Source organism: Lycorma delicatula, chromosome 7 (assembly GCF_047948215.1).
Source record: "Lycorma delicatula isolate Av1 chromosome 7, ASM4794821v1, whole genome shotgun sequence".
Taxonomy (NCBI): Eukaryota; Metazoa; Arthropoda; class Insecta; order Hemiptera; family Fulgoridae; genus Lycorma; species Lycorma delicatula.
In genome coordinates this window covers 47,377,090-47,395,900 of record NC_134461.1, presented here as the reverse complement: position 1 = coordinate 47,395,900, position 18,811 = coordinate 47,377,090, and the positions used below count along the sequence as shown (strand labels likewise).

At 30.2% G+C, this 18,811-nt stretch overlaps 1 protein-coding gene across 1 annotated transcript; it reads right to left on the bottom strand.

Annotated features, from left to right (window-relative positions):
* Positions 1 to 7,333: 7,333 nt before the first annotated feature.
* LOC142328281 (leucine-rich repeat protein 1-like) lies at positions 7,334 to 18,691 on the bottom strand. The gene is made up of 3 exons (XM_075371984.1): positions 18,627 to 18,691; positions 11,863 to 12,057; positions 7,334 to 7,583 (listed from the first exon to the last, which is right to left on the bottom strand). The coding sequence occupies exons 1-3, from the start codon at positions 18,689 to 18,691 to the stop codon at positions 7,334 to 7,336; spliced, it is 510 nt and encodes a 169-aa protein (XP_075228099.1).
* Positions 18,692 to 18,811: the final 120 nt, after the last annotated feature.

Genomic DNA, 18,811 nt, shown 5'->3' with positions numbered 1-18,811 from the left:
TATAAAGTTTTTTTTTTGTTCAGGTAGCTTAATTTTAAAGCTTAAAGTTGAAAATGTTACTATAAAAAATTCACAATTAATTGATTACTAAATTCACTTAATTTAAAGATTTTTTTTTACTGAAATCATGAGCTGTAAAGGGAAAAGAATTCTTACATTAAAGCTAAATAGTGCAGTTTGATATGTTGACTGGTAAGCTTAAGGTAAAAAATGGGGGAGAACAATCGATGAAAGGGAAAAACTTTTAAAACTGGCATCAATAAGTGCTGAAATTGCTAAGTGGCCTACAACTTATGTGAGAATGCAGTAAAGAATATAGTTCTTTACCATAACATATGATAGGGAAAACTTTCCTGCTATCTTCCATTTCATTCCATGTATCATCAAGTTTCGCTTGGTGGGCAAACTGTCAAAGGTTTTGGATGTAGTAGATGTGTGTGGTTAGTACTCTTTCATGTCTGTGATTATGTGTTAGCAGGAATACTAGACCACAGTAATACCTTTCAACAGGCTTTCAGAAGAAGACATTGAAGATAGTATCATAGATTGTATTAACTAGTAGTTGGTCTTTATTATGTTTTACAACATATTTTAACTAGTTTCTGTTGGAAAACATGCAAGAGGTATTTGTTTCTAGCGATGCAAGAGGAGGACGTGATTGGGAAATAAAACAAATACTAGGCAGTGAAAATTTTATTGAATGGTTGTGGTGTTTATATAATGCCAGTCATATTTTTTCCATCTCACCTAGTCTACATCCAACATCACGAACCAGTTCATCCAATACCTCTATACTTCATCGCAGTTGTCATCGTAGTTCCTCACTTAGGACTACTTCCTGTTGTATCACTGAAGTGTCGCAATCGCTGTCCAATGACAATTGAGATCTTGGACTAGAAATAAGAAATGGGTACTGAGGAATTTAAGGAAATAATTGAAAATCGTCAAGTAGTTAGGGCATCTATTTAATTTTCATTAACTGGTTCTATGTTGACAACTACACAAAATATTGTAGGGAGGTTATTCATGAGAGACTATAGTATATATTATTATAATAATATAATTAAATAGGTTAGGTAGTATAATTATAACAATTGTGGTAATAGAAAATAACTGTTGATTACAATAATAAAATAATTAGCGATTGAATTTTTTTTTTGTTGTTGTCAATTTATTTACTTTTTTTTTAATATATCTGATCAGATTAATTTTATTTTCTTTTAATTTTTAATAATACTTAATTATTTAAGTTGCATTTAATTAACATATATAACTCATATATATATATATATATAATCAAATCACACCTCACTAGATCGCTTTTACAGCTGTAACTCGGGACCTAGTCCCACCATGGGTTACCCCTTGACAGTCAACCATGAAAGGTCTTTTAAGAAATACTCCACCAGTTAAACCAAGCAACACCAGCATTCTGATACAGTGAGCTGCCATTTAGAACATAACATGTTCGGAAGCATTGAAATGTCTCAACACTACAAACACAAACAAGAAAAATACAAAGTCCAAAATCAAACCAAAGCAAGTCACCTATATTTCCATACACAATCTAAACTCGCTTACGCAGACTGGTAAACTAAAATTAATATATGGCCTAATGAACCAACACAAAATTCTCCTGGGTCTGTGGAAAATATGAAACACCAACCAGGGCACCATGAACTCTTAAATATATAGGCTCAACAAAGGTATACCTGGAAAGACAGTAATGAAAAATGTCCCACAGTTTGGAAAAGGTTTTTTAGTCAGCCTCAAAATAATAAACTCCATACAAGAATTCAAGTCGCAATCCTCAAAGAATCTCAACAGTCACCCTAAAAGCATCTAATAAAATCTACACTACAATAAATGCCCATGCATCTACTAATAATAAAAATAACTCTCCAAAAGACCGTAATGAAAGAAAAGTTTTGGGGTCTACTTGACCTGACTGTAAATAACATCCCCAAAAACCATGTTAAACAATTAGTAGGAGACTTCAATGCTCAAATAAGCAGAGAAAGAAGATACTGCAACATCATCGAAAAATGGCCCATCCAAAAGAAAACAAACAAAAATGGACAGAGATTTATCCCTGCAGAAACCACAACCTAATCTCAAAATCCACATATTTCAAGAGAAAACCTCAAACACTCAAAACTCGGAAAAACCCGACTACACTAAAGGAGAATGGTAATTAGGTCATGTCTTCATTGACAAACACCACCATAAGATCTACAATGCAAAAGTCCTCTGACGAACAGACACACACTCAGATCACTATGTACTCAAAACAAAAATTAAATTTACAAAGAAAGCAACAAAACCAAGCCTCTAAAATTAAAAGAAAAATGAACCCTACCCAACTAATCAAAAATGAAAATTACCAAAAAGTAACTGAAAAAATAACAATTATGGATAAATTCAAAGAGCTAGTCAACAACCTTAAACAAATCACAGAAGAATTGGCCCAATAAAATCCTGTAAAAAACATTAATGGTGGATCAGCGAATGTAATGAAACAATAGAGTAAAGACATCAAGCATGGCTATTTCACCAATCCCAAAAATCAGAAACAATCTTCCAAAATCTAATAAAACAAAGAAAAGAAACCACTTGAACCCTAAGGAGAATAAAAAGACAACATCATAAAGACACACCGAAGCCAACAGAAGAAGCATACAATAAAACACAGTCGAGAGACTACTACAAAACCTTAGAAAATCAGCTTCAAAAATTCGAACCTCATACTATACTAATAAAGAATGAAAATGGTAAACTGGATCATAACAATATTAAACTGAGCCAAAAAAACTGTCTTGGTTTCACCAATGACTTGACACTGCTAGCAAATCACATCGACGAGGCTAAATCACAGATATTAGAACTGCAAAACATTGCAAATTAAATTGGCCTAAAATTTCATTCGAAAAGACAGAAATTATGCCCTAAAAACCAACACTATTAAAAGAAATAAACATAAACAGTAATAAAATCAAAATAGTAACCCAAATTAAATTCCTCTGAGTAATAGTAACAAACAACCTAAACGAAAAAACCTTGATCCAAATAAGAAACAAATTAGCTAAAGCCCAAAAATTAGCCTGGTATACTTACAATAAAAAAATGCCTATCAATAAATGCAGAAGCCACTTATGCAGCAGAAACACTCTTTCACCTGAACGAACAATCAAAGTCAGACAGACTCCAGAAAATCAAAAGAAAATTGGAAGAACCTACATCAATAAAAAGTACTAGAAAGACTGACATTATTGGATTGTGTCTAACAAAGTTATGTACAAAGAGTTAGAACCCATCACTGACATCATGTGTAAGAGGAGACTAGGATTCTTTGAACATATCATGAGGATGAACAATTCAAGACTTCTGAAACAGCTAGTGCAGTACAATCTCGACTTAAAAAACACCAAGACAGGATGCAGATGGATCAGAGAAATAAGAGAGGATCTGAAGGAAATTGGTCTTACACCTGTAGACACCACAGTAAAGATAAAATTAAACAAGAAAATCAATAACGAAAACATCACTTTAAAATCACAAGAAAAAGCTCACAAACACGAACATTTTCAATACTACAAAGCATAAAGTTTGGAACACATGAAAAAGTACTGGGAGGCTGCAAGGCCTAAATAGTTCCATCAAAGAGAGTAGGATAACGGAATGACTACAGTGATCCTATGTGTTCATAAACGATAATAATAATATATGAGAGCTACCTTGAAAGAAACTATCACTTTACCTTGAAGCAGTTTGTATACAAACTTCTTGGAATCAAGATTGTTAAAATTGTTTGCTGTAATATACCATTTACCACACCTCCCTATGGTCATTAATATGCAAGATGTGAAATTCAGAGCGACACATTTCTGGAATTTTTAGTATGAAATTCATATCCAGCTGCTAACAATGTATGCAACAAATGAAAGAGTGTACAAAAATGTTATATTTCAGGACTGTAGAACAAAAAACGTACAGAAAGATGTTCTAGGTGATCTACAAATCACAAAAGACTTGAAGAAACACAACGATGATGAAATAAAGAAAAAGTTATTGAGTTACCATTTTAAGTTTGTAATTTTTTTGTTTCTACAACAGTTCTTAAAACTGAAGATATCTCTGATAAAAGATTTGTGAATATTAACCAAAAATTAATGTGAACAGAGATAAATCTACTCAGATGTTGATTCCAATAGGTGAAATTTTTGAAATACAAGATAGGTGTGATATATTTCTAAAACTGATTGTAACCAGCGATGAGACATGAAGTTTGTTTAGCTTTCCAGACAAAATCCTTCAATTTTTTTCCTGTGATGTTATTCATTCATAGTCATTTATTATATGTTGCTACTCTATGCAATAATAAAATATATGTGCATAAAATCCCAATGAGGTACATTAAAAGGAACTTCTAGTAAAGTGGAATTTAATTAATCTAAACCTTGGATTAGTTTAGTGGTTTAAATTAATTTACCGATTACATTGCACATGTGCAATACTATGAAATCTGAACTATCAGGTTTCTAAAATACAGAGAGATCCAAGTCATGCACATCAAAATTAGCATGTATAAATAGTAGTATGGTTGAAAACATTCTATTGGCTACCGCAAGATAGACCAGGGTATTAACAACAAACCTAGATGCCACTGTATTGAGTATTGAGCACATGATGCTTGCAGTAAGACTTGGTTTATTGCTGGTAAACATGTAATTTTCTCAAGAGGAATGAGTTTTCTTTGTTGAACATTATTTTTCCAGTCGTTCTTATGCATTTGTTGTAAACCAATTTCATGGGAAATATCTGGATGTGGCAGTGGCTAACAATTTGATCATAATGAGATTAACTGCCTGTTTTAGAGGATGCGGATCAGTTGCAGACAAGAAGAGAACGGGGAGACTGGCCAATTGGCTGATGCTAAACTGGCTGAGGTTAAGAATGTGATGCAGCATTCGCCTTCAAAAAGCCTGAGAAGACTATCAGTGCACTCTTAGATTTCATATGGAACTGGTCAGAGTGTGATAAAGTGATTACACTTTTGTGCATATCATGTTCGTAGCGTTCAAGAATTATAGGTGCCAGATAGAAAAAATGCGCAAATATGTTTAAAGTATATGTTTAAAAATAGAAATATGTTTAAATATAGATATGTTTAAAATTAGAAAAAATGCACAAATATGTTTAAAATATGTTTAAATATGTTTAAAGTAATTTTATGTGTTCTAACTGCTGATCTTATTTCTAATTATTTCATAACTTTATTTCCTTTGCTATTAAAAAACTATTTTTCAAAATGTTCAGCTATATACAGTCCAGCAAAACATTACAACTTTGTGTTGAAATTGAATTGCATAAAAAAATTTATTTTAATACATTTACATTAGTTATATAAATAATTGATTATTTTCATTACACCATTATCATACAATATAAATTATTATAAAATTATAAATAATTTTGACATTTTAGGTTGCAATTTTAACTGAAATTTTAAAATAGTTCAAATAAGACATTTCTCACATATTTCTGACCACCAGTACAAATTCAACAATGATTGGAGTAGTGATATAAAACTGTAAATAATAATTTCATTAAAAAAAGTGAGAAATTTTGACACTACACCACATATTATAATATATTTATGCATATTTTTTTTATTAAATATCACAGAACAAGGTGACTTGTTCTGTAACTACAAAACCATTAAAAAAATCAAAATCTAAAACTAGTTGTACTCTTTAACAATCAGTAAATGATCCTGTTGAATCAATATAAGTAAATATTTCTAAACAAATATAATAAAATATGTAAAAAATATTGCCAATAAAAAAAACGAAAAGAATAGTAGTAATAAATAATAAAGAAAAATCATGAAAACCTGGAAAAAAATAACAAAAAAACATTAGAATTTGAACCAAAATCTACAAATCAACAGCCTTACTTCTGCAGATGATCTAACACTTCTTGTAAAATCAGAATATTGTTTCCCAAATTAATGACCTAAAAGAAACACCAGAAAAACACGCCTGCTAATTCCCTTCTCAAAAAAAAAAAATTATGACTAACCTCAAAGATTCACCTAAAAAATCAATAGAGACTAAGTATGGAAAAATAAATGTCACAATCCAATTTAAATATTTTTGTGAAACAATTAGAAAAAACAAGACAGACCAAGCAGCTGTGAAAACCCAGAAATCCAAATTAGAAAAAATTAAACTTCATAACTAAAATTTACAACAAAAAGAATTTCTCTGTAAATACAAAATTGTGGCATTACAATATTGATGAAAAAGGAATTTCAGAACTAAAGGGTAAGAGAAGGACTCTGGATAGAAAGAAGTCTACAGAAATAATTTGGTTCTTATGACTAAAGGAAGAAAGAGTACCAGAAGAAAAATGGGTGAATTCCAAGAAAGAAGAAATGATATTGGTATGGCAAGCTGCTTCTAAATAAAATAATTTTTTTTAAATTAATAATTATGTAATTCTACTAAAAGATTATTTCTACCTTTAGTAAAATAAAAACAACTGCTGACAAAAACCATATTTTAAACCGAAAGTGAAAAGTTAGTTTTAAAATTGTTTAAACTACTTGAATGCCTATTTGGACTTTCAGTTTCTTTTATTATTTTACAATACCAGTAGAAATACTTTTTTAATGGCATTTTGAAAGTATAATTATAACAATTTTATACATATTTTCTATTGTCAATGTTATTTGTTATTGTCAATGTCTATTTATATTAAATAGTGTTTCTATATTTATCTTTACTATTCTTTTTTACCTGTTGATTACGATTAATAAGTCAAAATGTACCTCTAGTTTTAAATTTCCATGCTAACCATTTCTATTTTTATTATATTTTTAATCACCATTCAGCATTTTTTTTTCTTTCTACAGTATATGTACTCATGTACTATGATAACTCGAGACCATAAAATTAATAATATTATTTCACATAATTATTGTTGTTTGTCTAATTTTAATTTTATTATTAGCAAACATTACTGTTGCCTAAGTACTTCATACAAAATATGTAGGCATCAACAAAAAATAGTTCTGATTATCAAGAATACTGGCAGTGATATGTTGGATTACAAAACACTATCTTAAGACTAGATGACAAATTGTATTATAAGTAACTCTTACTCTACATTCACATTCAAGCATATTTTAAAGCTCATTTATAATTTAAATAAGATTATTAAAATACAACTTTAAAATACTAACTTTTTTATACAACAGAAAAATACTATGTAGTCCACAAATAAAAAATCTAAATTACAATTAAATCTTTCTTCTTCTGTAAATTACAATCTAGAAAAATGGGAATGTATGAACACTAGTCCTTGATTTAGCGTAACACTTATATGTACAGTAATGTAATTTAAATATAGCAGGACGATCAGGTGTTTTATTGACAACATTTACAATACACAGCCTAGGTGTAAACTGTACATAATCTTCAGGCATATTTGTGAATGTTGGATTTCTGCAAAAACATTCCGACGTTTCAGCTAAATATTCTTGAAGGGTAACAGGAATATCTGAATTACCATAATGTATCCTATAATAACAAAAGATTTCGAGTAATGTATTTTCATAAACTAAAAATGATAATTACTATAAGAACAAAAGAATGAGTTATTATTTGGCACTATAAATATAAATTACAAGCTACTTATATGACAGAAAGTCTACTTATATAACTCTCATCCCTTACACAAACTTCTAAGTTAACAGAAAACCAAACTCCATATGGAATATTACCAGAAGGAATTGAATATGTTTAGAAAAAGTTTGGTTAACCATATGCTTCTCCTACAGTATTCATGAAAAAATTGAAGAATATTTTAGTGTTCATAAAAATCTCATAATAATGAACAGCAAAATTCAGAATGAAAGTATTTTTTCTCCAAAACATGTTATGCAAAATATCATTACATTTATTTATCACATACTATGTATTGCTACATGTCTTCTAAAAAAAACATTTTCTCATGTTTCATTTTAAAAAGACTAATAGATATAACATTTCAATGAATAATTTTAATGTGATTTATTACAATAAATGAATTATTATATCAAATAATTTGATATACATTAATATGTACATCAAATTTCATTATTTGATAATTATTTGTTAACAATTTGATAACATTTTTTGGAATTACATTTATTCATTGACATTACATTTTTATGTATAATTTATTATATATCCATATGCAGAAATCTACAGAAATATAAACAATCTAATTAATTATATAAACAAACCAGCAGGATGTTTAAGTTAGCTTGCTAACATTAAAAGTATAAGACAGAGAAAAATAATTAATACACTGATATTAAATGTAAACAGAGCAAGGTATTATTAGCTGAAAGGGTATGGATTTTTAATATGTAAAATAAGCCTCTTAACTGAGCTTTTTTTATTACTTTTAAGATATAATACTCCTGTAATTAATTAGGATTTAAAAATTTAATGTAAACGAATTTGTCATTTTTTACAATCTGATCGATCCATGACTGAATTTTTATTTATGTAGGTATAAACACATGTGAAAATGCACACACATTGTCACTATATAAACAATCAACAAAATGTCACTTATATTTTCCAATATTAGTAAGAAATTCTAAAATACCTTTTTATCTTTCATAGAAAAAAGCTGACAACACAGTTGTCCTACAACTGTGGGCTAATTCTGATGTAAAGCTTATACACATACATACAAATATATACTACTTAATTTAAAATATTTGTCATTTTATTTAAATATTTTTTTGTTTTTAATTCAATGATTCTAACTAAAGCGCGCATGCATACCGTATTTAATTTGCGTGGGTGTGACAGTACTAGGGGCAACAATCAGCACTAATTAAACTAATGTAATTTCACAACCTGCATAAAACAAATTTTTCTTGTACAGCAGACTGGTGTAAGTGTGAGGCTTAACACACCAGGTACCGAGTCGACCAGGCGATCGAGTTGCTTTTTTTACACTTATATTATTCTTTATTTAATTATACCACTTATCTGTGTAGTCAACATAGCAGATGACTATAACAGCATTTTTTATGGTGGGGATGTGATTTTGCAAAACTTTTTTTGGAAACATTGTTATTTTTTAATTGTTAACAAATGTGTCTAAGAAATGTGCCTAATTAAGCCTTAATTAGGCAAAATCTTGATATATTGAGGGTGAACTTGCTTTACAGCCTTACCTATTGACCTTTTAAGTTGAAAATTTAATGGCATCAATGCCTTGTATGTAGAAGTTTTGACCAAACTTGGTCAAAATCGGTCCAGTAGTTCTGGAGATATAAATTGATTTAGTGGTCAACAACGAACACACACACACACACACACATATACATATGAACATTAACATCCATAAAATTTCCATCCAATTTTTTGGGTTCCTTAGGTGTCAAACATCAATATCCGGTGAAAACTGCATATTGTAATTGGACCAATTACAACAATACTTTCCCTTCAAGAGCTATAATGCAATCTAGACAGGAAAGTAAAAACAGAGAAGTAGAAAAAAATAAATAAGGAAAGAATTACTTTTATATTTAAAGATGGAAAGCAAACTTAAAAAAGTAATAAAAAAATAAAATATTCAATAATTTAAAAATATTTCTAATTTCTCCACCTAGCCTGCCCAGGATTGTTCAAATACCAAACAGGTTTGAGAAAAAATTATTATTAGTCTGGGCCAGCCATATAAAAATCCTATAAACAATTTTCAGAAAAATAAAAACAAACGTAAGCATAAAAATAATTCCATTCTTTAGTACTATGCATCTCTCTTTTTCTGTTTAGCCTCTGGAACCACTATAAGGTATTACTTCAGAGGATGAATGAGGATGATTGTATGAATGTAAATGAAGTATAGTCTTCTACAGTCTCAGGTCGACCGTTCCTGAGATGTTTGGTTAATTGAAACCCAACCACCAAAGAACACTGGTATCCATGACTTAGTATTCAAATCCAACTTTACTAGGATTTCAACCTTAGAACTCTTGACTTCAAAATCAGCTGATTTGCGATAACAAGTTAACCACTAGACCAGCCCAATAGGCTAGTACTATGCACCTAAATTATTCTCACATTCTTTTTTTGACTATTTAGATTATTACGGGAGACATTTAATTATTAAAGAGACAAATTGATGTAGAAATGAAAGCTTGAAGGAGGAGTTTTGTACTTTCATGACTTAGGTTGGCATCATTGGGATAAGCTGAGCTGATGGATAAAAATTGTTTTCTTTATAACATCAATATTGTATTTAATGATGGTGTGTTCTCTCATTGTCGTGATGGTAAGTTTCCACATTAGTTGAACAACATTTAGAGATCCATTTTTTGTTCTCTGAAGATGAAAAGCCAGCTAAAATCTTTTCTTGAATGATTTTACAGTATGTGAAAGTTGTATGAACCAGGGAAATTTTTATAAGTGGGTAGAACAGTTCAAAAATGGTCGAACCTCAGTGACTGACAAGCAACGTCCTAGCCAGCCAGTTGAAGTGACTCCTTCGCTTGAAATTGCATTGATAACATTTGTGAAGACCGATGTATTACAGTTGAACATATAGTAAAAATGTTGCAGTAAGTGTTGGCACAGTTCATAACATTAGAAGTAACAAGCTCAAGTACAGTAAAACAAGTGCAAGGTGGATCACGAAAGAGCTAACAGAATAAAACAAGGAAACAATACTCAAAGTGTGTACAGACTTGAAAGAACACTAAGAAAGGGAAGGTGACCCTAATCTAACAAGATTTTAACATGTGATGAAACTTGGGTTCACCATTTTGAACCAGAGTCCAAAAGTGAATGCATGGGATGGAAGCACACTAGCACACCTGTCCGAAAGAAATTCAGAATGCAAGCATCAGTGGGAAAAGTCATATTGACTGCCTTTTGGGATGCCCAAGGTGTCATCTTTTGTGACTGTTTGGAAAATCAGTGTATAATAAACAGTGTCTACTACACAGACATGCTGATGAAGAAAGTAAAGCCAGCAATGAGAGAAAAACATCACGGATCTCAAAGAAAAGGCGTGAAATTGCTACACAACAATGCTCACCCTCACACCGCCAAGCTAACCCAAGAAACCATTGGAAAAATGGGTTGGGAGATATTACCACATCCTCCCTACAATCCAGATTTGGCTTCTTTGGATTTTCATTTGTTTGGTCCACTGAAGGAGGCATTACATGGAAAAATGTTTAACAACAAGGTCAAAAAATTTGAGGAAAAGTAGCTCAAACAACAAGAAAAAGAATTCTTTGCATCAGATATAAAAAAATTAGTTCACTGTTGGGGCAAGTGTATTAATATTGGCGGAGATTATGTTGAGTAGTAGTAAAAGTCTCATTTTGTAAAAAAAACAGTTTTTTCTACATAGATTTATCTCTTTAATTATTGAATATCCCTCGTATTACTGTAATTTTATGGTTATGATAGTTATAGTTTAAATATTGTAAATAAAAATATAAACAGATACATTAAAAGTAACTTGCAGCTGAATTGGACATTTGCTGATCTGTCCCAAATGTGATCCTGTAAAAATTAAATTATTTGAGTTCTATTCTAAGTACCAAGAACTAAAAATTATAGACTAGATGTGAGAAAGCATAAAACTGATTCTGAATACTAATAAATTTTATTAGTTTTTAGAATTAAACTATTCAATTATAGTTCAAAGGTTTTCTAGCAGAAATATATGTTCAAATACCAAGAAAATTATGTACACATAAATATATATTTATTTATATATACATATATAAACTTTTAACTCAAAGTTACTTTTTTAATTAAAAAAAAACAACATTAATACCTGTAAAAAATAGATGCTAAAGCAGACAGTTCTCTTAAGAATGGAACAGATAAATGAAAATCTTCTTTTTTGTATTCTTTAAATGCTGTATTAAGGTTCAGGAATTCATTATTACTGAAATCTAAATAGGATAATCGAAGTGAACGCAATGTTGCAGGAAGAGACTTGAGTTTATTATTTGAAATGTATAAATACCTGAAAAAAAACCAATAACAAAAATAAATAAAACAAACATAATTTTATGTAAATAATTATGTAATTTTAAAATTATTGCTGCTACGAGGGTCGTTCAATAAGCCCTTAGAAAATCCAAGAGATGGTGCTCATAGTATTGAAAATGGTTTGCTTTTAGTAAGCGCCATTTGTCATTGCAGTTAAAGTTTCAGCTGTATCCATCACATGGTTTCATTGTCATAGTCAATTGAAGCAACAAGCTATTGTTTATTTAAAAAAATGGAAAATAGTGAGTTTTGAGTGGTAATTAAACACTTATATTTAGAAAGCTTAACACCGAAAGAAATCAAAGCTGAGTTGGATGAAGTTCATGGCACATCTGCTCTTGTGTTTGCAACAGTTTACAATTGGGCAAATGAGTTTAAATGTGGCCGTATATCCACAAAAGATGAACATCGTTCAGGAAATCCAGTAATAGACTACCCCTGAAATGATTGACAAAATTCACAATATGGTTTTGGGTGATCGATGATTTAAAGAGCGCGAAATAGTTGAGGCCACAGTGTTTTCAATTTTGCATGAAAAATTGGGTGAAAAAAATTTTGGCAAGATGAGTGCTGCGTTTGATCTTAGTGGAGAATAAACGCAATCATGTGGTCGACTCTGAGGCTGTTTTGATGCTTTTCTGTCGCAATCCTGATGAGTTTCTCTGTTGATACATAACTGTGGGTGAAACATAGATACACTACTACATTCCAGAGACAAAGGAACAGTCAAAACTGTGGGTTTTTGAAGGTGAAAGCCACGGTTTTTTTGGGATCCTCTTCCATCAAGACAATACATGGTTGCACACTTGTGTAGTCTGGATGGCCAAAATTATGAAATTAAAGTTTGAATTATTACAACATCTACTGAATTTGGCCCCCAATGATTTTGTACACAAAATGAAATTACTAAGGATAAATGTGGGCTGTAAGGGAAATATTCTAAGATTTCCCAGTAAATTTCATCCAGTTTATCCCATATGCTAATAACAGTGTAAGAACTGATGTGAAGGAGAATCATATCTCTGGTTGATGGCACCTTTTGTTTCTGTTGGTGACTTTCACTTTGTCCAAAGCAAGCAATAGTATGCAGCATTCACAGTGCAATGTTCGTGGAGAAAATCAATGACCAATAAACCTTTCCACACCCAAAATATGTTACAAGAACATTTCCAGTGGATGGACATGTTTTTACCGTTATACAGCAAGGCTCTTCTCTCCATACTTCCCGAATTCGATTCAGGACTATAGTGATGTACAAAATTCTTGTCACCTGTTATTATTCAACACAAAAAATTATTTCCTTCTTGTTGAAATCAACTGAGGAGCATTTGGCAAATTTCTTGTCGGATCTTTTTTTTTGTTTTGATGAAGTCTTGGAAGCCACCTTGCATAAACTTTGTGGAACTAACAATGTTTTGTGATAATGGAATGAGCACTTCCATGACTGACAAGCCACTTCTGAAGCAATCTTATAAATTGTAAAATGCCAATAGTCTTCAATGGGATCACAGATTAATTGCCATCTAGTCATGTCACATTTGTCCTTGAACAACTACTGTGACTCATTTTTTACAGCATCATATAGAAAGTTCTGCAAATTTGCTGGTCCAGTATGCAACATCTTATCCCTAAACTGTCCATGCAGTTAGTCAAATTCTGGAGGATCTGACACCATCATTTGCGAAAAATTTCATAGATCTTTGCACAACTTACAGTGGATCCTGTTGCTCTGACATGACACTGATGAAGTGCATTTTCATTGTGAAAGTTCAGTTAATAAGCAGAATTACCCTACATCACAGTTAAAAAGCCTCAGAGTTTCATCAGTGGCCTTTTTGCACAGTCCAGAAATTAACTGTATCATGTACTTTATTACGTTTGGCATGACTGGATCTTACCTCCTGGAAGATTATGAAGGAAATATACTAGCAGTAAATATAATTACTACACAAATATGGTAAACAACTTTTGGACCCAAAAATCAATGACATGCCTAACCAAGAAAAAACTTATGATTCTAGTAAGACAGCCACAGAGTTCAATTAAGCCTTCAGCGGAAATATCCATTTTGATTAGTTTCGAGATGACATCTGTACATGCAAACGTATCAAGCATAAATAAAAAATTATTAGTTGTAGCACATTGAAATTTTGGATTTAAGACTGTTGTAACACCTGGTTGTGCATCTTTCCTTTTGAATGCAATCATCAACTGAACCAAAAAAGCCCAAAATCAAAAAAAATTTGGATTTTGGTCATTTTCTTAACTGCAGTAATAAGCCCTAATTGAGATATTTTCAACGGTATATCATTAGTGGTACTTATTTTCATTGGTTCCAAAGTTATAACCAAATAAAATTTTAATTAATGAGATATCTGGATCTTACAAAGGAAGGCACTTCGGTCAAATCAGACTTCATCTCTTTTTCATTTAATTTAAATATATTGATTTACTAGCTGACCCGGCAATGCTTTGCCATTGCTAGATTTAAGTATATGAACACAAATGAAAGTTTGATAAAACATTAAAAAAACTGAACATTACAGAACTTCACAAAATTTAACCTTTCCCTTTTTCTCTTTTTCCCTGTTTCCATTTTCGCAAAAATATTTCTTTTCATGTAAGTAATATACATTCTGTATATAAGCCAAATCAGACCATAAATGCAATTTTTCAAAATATCTCGACACCAGTTCCACCTAATGAGTCCAAACTAATTCAGAAACCTTTGTGGGCATGAACACAACAACTCTTCAAAGTTTCATCGCAATTGGATGAATGGTATAGGAATGCATATGGGACATATGGGAACAAACAAATATTCATTTATATATATAGACTTGCAGATGTGGTAATGCTTCGCTATTGTTAGATTTGAGTATATATATAAATAAATTAAATGAACACAATTGAAAGTTTGATAAAACATTAAAAAACTGAACTTCACAAAATTCAAAAAAACATTTTTACCCTATTTCCCATCTTCATTTTCCCTTTCGCCTCTTTCCTCATTTCCATGTCCCCTTTAACCGGCTTCCCCCTTTCTCCCATTTTCCCGCGCATTAAGTCCAATAGTTTTTTAGTCGACAGTGGACACACATTCGAACATTGCCTTTTATATATAAAGAAAAGAAAGTCTGCAGGTTTATTTGTTTTGTAAATATCTTGACACCAGCACCACCTAGCGGATATAATTTTTGCAAAAGTATACCTTTTCACGTAACTAAAATATATTCTAAATATGAGCCAACCATAAATACAATTCTTTGAAAAATCTCGACCCCCAGTGCCACCTAGCGGGACCATTTTTTGCAGAATTTTTTTTTTCACATAACTAATATATATTTTCTGAATATAGGTCAATAGGTCTATAAATACAATTTTTTTTAAATATCTCGACCCCAGCGCCACCTGTCAGGTCCATTTTTTGCAAAAATATTTCTTTTCACATAACTAATATAAATTCTTAATATGAGCCAAATCAGACCATAAGTACAATTTTTCAAAATATCTCGACCCCAGTACCACCTAGCGGGTTACTAATTCAGAAACCTTTGCGGGTGGGCTCACAACAATTCACCAAAGTTTCATCGCAATCGGATGAATAGCATAAGAACACATACGGGACAAACAAACACACATTCATTTATATATATTAATTAATGAATAATTAATGCGTGATTGTAAAAAATGTTTTACAATAAATAATTATTCAATAACAATAAAAAAAATGAAAAAAAAAATCAAGTTATTAATGAAATAAAATTTTATGTACTTCTAAACATTTGTATATGAAATTTAATAGGAATTATTACATGTGTTTATGTAATATATTTGGTGAAACATCTGATTGTTTAATATTAATTGAAAATTATATTTAGAATCGTATTAATTTTGGATTTTCTAGTTTAATTTTATTTAATTATTCTGGAATTTCTGTTTAATTTTATCTATATTAAAGTTAACTACAGAGTGACAGTAAAATAGACCTTCACAAGAACATATACACTGAGGCATACATGCCCAATCTTGATAAATTGCATAAAACTGTTATCTTTTAGTTCATTACTCCTCTGATATTGTCAGATTGATTGTCGATCAATATTATTTATTTGTTTTTTGTTGCCAATCATTTAATCGCTCTTTGGTTTGATGTAATTCTGATCTTAATTTGTACATGTTCTCTAGTTTCCAAATTTTCTCTCTCTTTATATTCAGCATCCTCTTAATCTTTTTATTCTTTCCTTGGTCTTAACGTTTTCTTCTTCTTCTTTATATTTATCATCTTTTAATCTTTTTATTCTTTCTTTGTTTGCAACATTTTCTTCCTTTTTTCGTTTAATTTAAATATATTGATTTATTAATAATTTTTAACCCTGATTGTAAAAAAAAAATCAGAAATTTTAGTGAAATATCATTTTATGTACTTTTAAAATGTGCATAAGTAATTTAATAGGCATACAAGGAAGTCATGTGGTGTCCACATCATTTTTTTTTTTTTTATTAGATCACTGCTATGGCAATAGTTAAATACATTACTACATTATTAGGTGTTTTAACTGTTTTAATACCAAAGTATTTTGAATATAAGTATTCAAACTATTTTCAAAATACTCTTATTTACTCTTTAACTTATTGAATGTCAGAAAAAATTTAGCAAAAAAGAATTCAACAGAAGATACAACAAAAACCTTTATATAAACAATCTTTTGTGTAAAGTGAAGGTACACAATACTCATATCAGAATAATGTAGGCTAGTGTCAAAATTTCTTTCATAAGCATTTCAAAGCGATAAATTTCAAATTCGTAAGTTCTAGCATTATTTTTTTATGCTCTCTGGAGCATTTACACTTGATATTCAAAAATTCACTGGAAGAAAAAGAATTTTGAAATTCTATCCTGAAATAATTGTATGATTGTATACCTTTTATTACATGAAATTAATATTTTTTCCACAAAATTAATGAAATGAGAGAAGGGTGGGTAGTTGAAAAAGAGATATATAAGATATAAAATTAGGCATGTTTACATGAGTAATCATTATTAAAAATGTACAATTGAGTTTGTGTATCAGACTGGATGCTATACTCTGTTGTGATTGGATTGGTCTAATCAGGGTTTTACAACTATTTGCTTTACTTTTTTCTTCCACTTATAAATTCAATCAATGCATCTTCTTTTTCAATGAAATATGAAGTATTTCACCAACTGCCTAATTGAAATAATTATGTAACTATTTTATTCTAATAGGTAAAACTAACAGAATATAGTGAACAGATGAATAAAAAATTATTTTACACATAATAAAAACATATAATGCGTAGCAATGTGAGCTGAGTAGACACAAAAGACAAAGGTTATGTCCATTCTAAAAAATATTAATTTCAAAACAGCTGAAAAATTTATTATAACAAACACATTATCAGGCATCATAAAATGGTCACATTGTTTCATATCTCTCCCCATCTACAGAGACAGTAATCAAAAGTTTAATTGTTATTTGAGGTTTATGTTATTATTCAAAATAAAGAAATATTATTTTAAATTTATAAACAAATTAGATAATATGCTTTTAAAAATACTAATGTAAGCTTTGGTTTTGTTCTTTATACAGCATAAGCCCATAATTGGAAAGAAGTACTTTTTTAGCAAAGCTTTTTTTATGCGATTTATAGATCTCTGGTTCAGAATAAGTTATACATTTCATTTAAGTTTCTCTACATCCACTTCATCATAATCATGAAATCAAAATACTTAAAAAATCTGATCATTAAAAAAAGATTCCTTAAATTTATGTAAAATTAATAAAAAAGAAAGTTCTAAAACTTGAATTAGCTTCATTAATTTAATCGTCATACACAGCATCACCATATTGATGCATACAGTTTGACAGTAGTACTGTGCATAGTTAATGACTGAATAAAAATATGTTTGAAACTTATTTCTCTCTCTAGATGCTGTTCATTTGTTCAGATAAACTATACAACTAAATTATATTTCAACTGAGTCCTTCCAAACCCTAGAGTTCACTATTAGTTAATAGTACATAAAAAATAAAACATTTAAAACATACAAATAAAATACAAATTAAAATATAATAATATACAAATAAATGGAGAGGTACCAATGTGTAATATGTGTAAAAAGAGATAATATAGGTTTTTTATATTTTATAATATATATGAGGTCTGAACAAAACATGTGGAACTTTATTTTTTCTTAAAAAATCTTTATTTATTCATCAATGCTTATTTTGTCATCTTCAAAGTACTTCTTTACAGAAATTACACATTTATATCAGCACTTTTTTCAATCTTTGAAGCCCCTCTGGAATGAAATTCCTGATATGGTCTTTAGCCCCTTCAGCGATTCTATTATTCTTCAATGTTGTCAAAACGTAATCTTTCATGGTTATTTTCAACTTGGGAAGCAGGAAAAAGTCACAAGGGGCCAAGTCCAACAAATATGGAGGCTGAGGCATCATAAAGATGTTTTTGGTCAAAAATTGACAAACAAGCAGCGAAGTGTGAGCAGGTATGTACCTGCTCAATCTGCATGGTGCAATTGCCATGAATTGTTTTGTCACAAATTCAGGCATTTTCTTCATATTGCTTAATGCAAATGGTGTAGCAAGGTAGTAATCCTTAATGACTCACTGATAGTGATTCGATGACTGTCCATAATCACTTTCCTCACTTTCTCGATGTTGTCTTCAGTTTTTGTTGAT